Source organism: Neophocaena asiaeorientalis, unplaced genomic scaffold (genome assembly GCF_003031525.2).
Source record: "Neophocaena asiaeorientalis asiaeorientalis breed wild unplaced genomic scaffold, Neophocaena_asiaeorientalis_V1.1 scaffold345, whole genome shotgun sequence".
Lineage (NCBI taxonomy): Eukaryota > Metazoa > Chordata > Mammalia > Artiodactyla > Phocoenidae > Neophocaena > Neophocaena asiaeorientalis.
The window spans coordinates 1,027,851-1,034,954 of NW_020175181.1; the positions used below are offsets into that span (position 1 = coordinate 1,027,851).

General features: G+C 47.7%; 1 protein-coding gene across 1 annotated transcript in view; it reads right to left on the minus strand.

Annotated features, from left to right (window-relative positions):
* Positions 1-6,740, minus strand: part of GCKR (glucokinase regulator) — a 21,184-nt gene extending 14,444 nt beyond the window's left edge. Inside the window, 8 exon segments of the mRNA XM_024764450.1 lie at positions 2,761-2,855; positions 3,990-4,049; positions 4,270-4,339; positions 4,648-4,721; positions 5,104-5,172; positions 6,023-6,080; positions 6,234-6,400; positions 6,681-6,740. Of these exon segments, the coding sequence (XP_024620218.1) occupies positions 2,761-2,855; positions 3,990-4,049; positions 4,270-4,339; positions 4,648-4,721; positions 5,104-5,172; positions 6,023-6,080; positions 6,234-6,400; positions 6,681-6,740 (653 nt within the window).
* Between the last annotated feature and the right edge of the window lie 364 nt (positions 6,741-7,104).

Genomic DNA, 7,104 nt, shown 5'->3' on the forward strand with positions numbered 1-7,104 from the left:
TTTTTTTGTGGTACGCGGGCCTCTCACTGTTGTGGCTTCTCCCGTTGCGGAGCACAGACTCCGGACGCGCAGGCTCAGCGGCCATGGCTCACGAGCCCAGCCGCTTCGTGGCATGTGGGATCTTCCCGGACTGGGGCACGAACCCGTGTCCCCTGCATCGGCAGGCGGACTCTCAACCACTGCGCCACCAGGGAAGCCCCAGAACTTTCTTGTGTCCTGGTCCTTGCACAGGTCCTATTGCCATGTCTCCTCTGCAGAGAGAGGCAACAGTGTTTATTGTGTGGTTGAAAACTGAGATCCCCAGACTTGGCAGGTCATCAAAATCACCTGGGGAGGTTTGTTTTTTTTTTAATAACTACCTATTTCTGGTTTCCACACCCACCCTGAGAGTCAGCTTCAGTAGTTCTGGAGTGGAGCCCCCAAATCTGTATTTTTAAAAAGCTTCCCAGATGACTCTGAAGACCAGCCAAGTTTGGGAGCCACTGATTTAAGGAACAACTGGAAGATCTCCACGCCTACATTGTTTGAAATCCTTCATTTCACTTAGTCACGGTCCCTGAAATTAGCATCCACTGCAGCAGATACATTTTCGGTGAGGAAAGCCCTCCATTAAAAGAGATCATTTATACCTTCGTATGAATTACACTACATGCCTGGAGTCTGGGAGCTGAAAAAGCCTCCCGGAACTCAGCTGTCCGTCTCCCCAAGACCACACTAAATACACACAAAGCTGCTCTTGAGTAGTCAGCAAGCCTTCGCTGAAATACCTCCAGTGACAGGAAGCCCTCAGCTTCATTGGGTGGCCCCCTCCAATGGTTTATTTAGCAGAGTTTCCCCAGCTTGGCTGTGCATCAGAATCTCCAAGGATGCTTGCAAAAATTAGGTATTTCCGGCCTTACCTCAAACCTACAACATCAGACCTCTCATACAAGAATCTTCCTTATTAACACTCCCAAGGCAGTGCATCCACAGAATCACACCTGAGCATTATTGGTTTAATATGCTGGCCTTCATGACACAACATTGTAAATCAACTATACTCCAATAAAAAAATTTAAAAATATATGCTGGCCTTCTTTGAGATCGAAGTGGCCATTTAGACAGAGAATAAGAGGGAGGTGACTTGGAGGCACAGGGATCTCAGGAAAGAGGAACAGGGTGGGAGATGTGAGTAGCCAGAGGGGACCAAAGGGGCTCCTGGCATGAAGGAGAAAGGGCCTAAAATAAGGGAGCTAGGCAAAGGAGACTAGGAGGCCAGTCTGTACCCAGTATTCCTTCTTTGAAAAGATGCTTGGGACCCACCTCAGATGAAAGCACAGATCTTTATGGTATGCATTTTCTTGAGCCCATTCTATCCTCTGACCCATGTTTTCCTTGCCTCTTCATTCCATTTTAAATGTATGCTTTCTTATATTTTATGTATCCTTTATAAGCTGCCTTCAATCCTTTCTGAAATGAGAGAATATGCAAATTAACCAACCAAAAAAATACTTCCTAAGCTTAGGAACACCCTTTATTTACTTTATTTTTTTTAACATCTTTATTGGAGTACAATTGCTTTACAATGGTGTGTTAGTTTCTGCTGTATAACAAAGTGAATCAGCTATACATATACACACATCCCCATATCTCCTCCCTCTTGCGTCTCCCTCCCACCCTCTCTATCCCACCCCTCTAGGTGGACACAAAGCACTGAGCTGATCTCCCTGTGCTATGCAGCTGCTTCCTACTAGCTATCTATTTTACATTTGGTAGTGTATATATGTCCATGCCACTCTCTCACTTCGTCCCAGCTTACCCTTCCCCCTCCCTGTGTCCTCAGGTCCATTCTCTATGTCTGCATCTTTATTCCTGTCCTGCCCCTACGTTCTTCAGAATCACTTTTTTTTTTTAGATACCATATATATGTGTTAGCATACGGTATTTGTTTTTCTCTTTCTGACTTACTTCACTCTGTATGACAGTCTCTAGGTCCATCCACCTCACTACAAATAACTCAATTTCATTTCTTTTTATGGCTGAGTAATGTTCCATTGTATATATGTGCCACATCTTCTTTATCCATTCATCTGTCGATGGACACTTAGGTTGCTTCCATGTCCTGGCTATTGTAAATAGAGCTGCAATGAACACTGGGGTGCATGTGTCTTTTTGAATTATTGTTTTCTCAGGGTATATGCCCAGTAGTGGGATTGCTGGGTTGTATGGTAGCTCTATTTTTAGTTTTTTAAGGAACATCCATACTGTTCTCCATAGTGGCTGTATCAGTTTACATTCCCACCAACAGTGCAAGAGTGTTCCCTTTTCTCCACACCCTCTCCAGCATTTATTGTTTGTAGACTTTTTGATGATGGCCATTCTGACCTGTGTGAGGTGATACCTCATTGTAGTTTTGATTTGCATTTCTCTAATGGTTAGTGATGTTGAACATTCTGTCATGTGTTTGTTGGCAATCTGTATACCTTCTTTGGAGAAATATCTATTTAGATCTTCTGCCCATTTCTGGATTGGGTTGTCTGTCTTTTTGATATTGAGCTGCCTGTATATTTTGGAGATTAATCCTTTGTCAGTTGCTTCGTTTGCACCTTTATTTACTTTAATATTCTGAGATTTGGTGAACAAGAGCATATTTGCCCTGACCTCTTCTTTGTGACTATCCTGTAGATTTTCACAGGTTCCCTCCCAGCCTCCCCCAGGGGACTGGCCATGACCTTTCATTACAGAAGGTCTGCGTAGGACTTTTCATTACAGAAGGCTCACCTGGCCATGCTCACTGGGTTGAAACCAATCAGGACTGGCAAAAAGACCGCTGGGTTATCCATGCAGTAGTCCATGTGGCCTGCCACAGAGGGAGCCTGGTGGTAGGGAGAGAGAGGAGGGTTCGATGAGGGGGGTTACTCTAGTTCTGCCCGAGGCCCACGTACATCAGAATGCCCCGCACATGCTTGTTTAAGTGCAGATTCTGGGCCCAGTTAAAATCTACTGGATCTGAATCTGAAGGGGAGACCCCATAGACCTACATTTTTTTAAAATTAATTAACTATTATTATTATCGACCACACCGTGCAGCTTATGGGATCTTAGTTCCCCGACCAGGGATTGAACCCGGGGCCCTGGTAGTGGAAGCGCTGAGTCCTAACCACTGGACCGCCAGGGAATTCCCTAGACCTACATTTCTAACAGGTTCTCCCATGGAAATCTTCTGCGTGGTAAAGTCTGAAAATACAGAACTAAACTGTCAGCTCCATGAGGTCAGTGTCCTGCTCTCCTTGTGTGCCTCGTTCCACATCTGCTGGAGTCCAGGTCCTGCTCAGTGAATTCAGAGTGTCCGAGCTGCACAGCTGAGAGGAAACTCAGGGTCATCTAGCCCAGTGCATGTCAAACAAACCACCTGGGAATCTTGCTAAAATGCAGATTCAGGCTCAGTAGGTCTGGTGTGGGGAGGCCTGATATTCTGCATTTCTAACAGATCCCAGGTGATACTGATGTTGCTGGTGTAAGGACCACACGTTAAGTAGCAAGGGACTAGTCTGGGGTCAGTTTTTTCTGTAAAGAGCTAGAAAGCAAATATTTTAAGCTTGTGGGCCCTACGATCTCTGTCCAATGACTCAGTCTTACCGTTGAAGCGTCAAAGTAGCCATGGATAATATGTAAACACAAATGGCTGAGTTCCAGTAAAACTTCATTGACAAAAACAGGGAGCGGCTGGATTGACCTGCCCGCATAGTTTGCTGAGCCCTGGACTACTCTATCTGTTTTGGTTGTTGAATGGATGGGCACACAGTTATTGTGGGATAAGATCCCTTCCCCACCTTGTCTCACATTCATGCAACTGGATCCTAATTAGTGAGAGTAGAATCAAAATTCCTTACACAAGCCCTGTCTGTTTTCTAGATAAATCTAGATAAATCTCGTTGATTTATCTTCCATGCTGTTCCACTCCTACTCCCTGCCTTCCTATAAAATTGATCCACCCAGCCCGTCTTCACACTCATAGAGAGTCCCGCTGAAATGTCGATGACAATCACCCTCTTCTTCCCAGCAGCCACCTAGGAGAGGAGGATGGGTGAGGTAGTGCCACCAAGAGGATTCTAGGGTATAAACACATTGTGTGGGGATGTCAGGGCCAGGATGAGGTGGGGGGTGGCTGGAAGGGAGTTGGGGGGCAGGGAGGAGGCAGGGGATGGGCTTTGGCTGGATGTTGGGGCTTTGATGTCCCCACGAGAAGGAACAGACAGAGGTCTCTGGTTGAGTGTCAGTGGAAAACACAGACTTCTTCAGTTCCTCGATCCCATCCAGGGCACTATCTTCCATCCCCTCCCTAGAGGCCATCACAGACCTAAGAGGACAGACTCAAGGTCAGTGGCACTGCTTGGGAAGCAGAAACCTATGGTTTATTAGGGCTGCTTTGAGAGAAGGAAATGAAGAGAAAACTATCACTGAATGGGCACCTACTATTTGTTGGGCACCATGATAAACACTCTGTAGGGTTGAAAAACTTCAATACCTATGAGGGCTAGTCAGGCAACATAAGTACGTGAAGTGGAGAGCAAACCGGACACCATCTCCACCTGAAAGCATTCAAATTCAGTTTCTAAAAGACACTAGTTAGGCCAAACAAAATATTCATAGGCCAGCCTGGCTTACCTGTCACCTCCTGCAACGAGGTAGGTGTAAAGAGGTTCCTGTCCTAGACCTTTCATCAGCTGGTTAAAGGAGACCTGCCAAGTCGTAGAGAACATGAAGTAGTAATGACAGCGAAGGAACAATTATCTTGGATTTTCAACACCTTGAGGGTAGAGGCTGTATAATGATTCTCTTAGGTCAGTGCTTAAGCCAGTACTGCTTGGAATCTGACTCTCAAATATGCTGTTTGGAGATGATGGATTAGGGGTGTGTGGGATGTAGAGACATTGGCAATAGACTGGTGGGGCTCAGATGGGCTCAGAAGAAATGGGACTCCATGTTGAGATCTAGCTTTTGGAGAAGAAAGAGAGCCGGAGCTGGAGGCGGTCCACCTAGGAGCTTAGCTATGAAGAGCTTTATGGTCCTGAGGTTCACTCCAAGAAGGCGGAGAGCAAAACCGGCGATCAAGGTACTCACCGACCTGAGGAATGCCATCCTGCCAGAGGTATCCCTCCACTCAGTCCCACCAGCGCCCCCCTCAGGCTCCTGAGAAAAGAAAAATGCCTAGGTCTCCAGGACCCAGCTCAGGTTGGGAGAAGCATATTCTCTTTTTGGTTGGTAACAGAAGCCCCCTCTTATCCCCAAAGCGAACAGAACATAGAGAATATGGTGTAGCAGAAAGAACCTTGGTTTTGAGAAAGAAACTTCAGTCTGATCCCCAACTCTGGTTTAGCTACTTATTCAAACCCTTACTGGACTTCCTTGGTGGGGCAGTGCTTAGGAATCCACCTCCCAGGGCAGGGGAAAACGGGTTCGATCCCTGGTCCAGGAAGATCCCACATGCTGCGGGGCAACTAAGCCCGCAAGCCACAACTCCTGAGCCCGCATGCATAGAGCCCGTGCTCCACAACAAGAGAAGCCACCGCAGTGAGAAGCCTGCGCACCACAACGAAGAGTAATTCCCACTCGCTACAACTAGAGAAAGCTTGCGCTCAGCAACAAAGACCCAACGCAGCCAAAAAAACCCCAAAACCCTCACTTATTGCAGAAAGGACGGAAAGCAGCTTTGTCACAGATAGGAAGCAGCATTATCTGGCAATTACTAGCTGCGTGTATTTGGGCAAAAGCTACTGTGATTATCTTAAGTCTTTCTTTTCCCATCCGAAAAGTAATGGAGACAGTAACACCAACTTTACAGGTTTCTGTGAAGGTAATGGGTGTGAAAGTACGTGGTCAATTATATAGTATCATGCAGTAATAGTTATTATAATTACTGTTGATTAATAAGATGACAATAAGGATATAGAAGTTTATAAAAGGGAAAAATAGAGACCAAGAAGAGAGAAAAGTAGAGGGAAACACGAATTTAAGCAGGGAGCAGGTGGAGAGTTGGTACCTTCAGCACTTCCTGAACTTTTCCAGCCGCTTATACCATGGTGGTCAGAGTTGACTCACTGGAGGCAACAGGCAGGCATCAACAGCCAAGAAAATGACAGTGGTTGGGGGGGGGGAGGGGGAGGGACTCCCAAACCATGGTCTGAGAGGGCAGAGGTTGAGGTGGGGTGGCGCTGCAGTGGGCATCGTTACTTGCAGTGTCCAGGGGATGCGTCTGGGTCGCCTGGCATGTGGGCATGATTTGTCCCTCCTCCTGGAAGATCTCAGCATCACATTGCCCCAGCAATCGAACAGTCTGCTCGGCATCTGCTTTGTCCAGATCCCGGGTCAGTGGGTTTGACTTCTCTGTGATGGGCAGGGCTGCCTCATACCCAGACAACTAGAGGGAAGGGGGGACAAGGTCAATGGCAGGGAGCCTCACTCACATCTGCTGAACTGGAGGTGGGTGTGGCAGCAGGCACAGTGTTGGGACACACACACACACACACACAAAAATGATTTAGCCTGCACTTGGTACTCTGGGCCTATCAAAGAAAGAAAATCAGGAAGGAAGATGGGAAGGAGGACGGGGAAAGCAGAAACCCAGGGTGCAGGGAAGTCCAGATGAGACAGGATTCTAGGAATCAGCACAGAAGGCCAACAGGGAGAAAGGGTCTCACCTCCCACTTGCCAGGCTCCGGGGTCTCAATCACACGTTGAAACCGTTTTGTGCCTGGCATGGTCCGACACTGTGGACACACTGTCGTGCCTACCTCTTCAGCCACGTAGCCCCTTCTGTCACACTGACACTGCTTCCAGTTGGCAGGGCCTTATCTGAGCCACAGTGATGATGAAACCAAGTACCCTGGCCTCTCTGCACACCTCTGCCTGCACCCTTTCCTGGTCACCAGGTCCCCAGACCTCTGGTCACCCTACGGGGGCTCCCCAGGTCCCTCTTTACAGGCACCCAGACTCCCCAGCCTCTGGTTGTCCCTGAAGAGGAAGACGCGAGGTCTTCGTTACTCTTGCCCTTCAGACAATGCCCTCTTCTCTGGAGGGCCTGGAGCCCAGAAGGCCAATACCCAGGCCCAGGGCAAAAAGGAT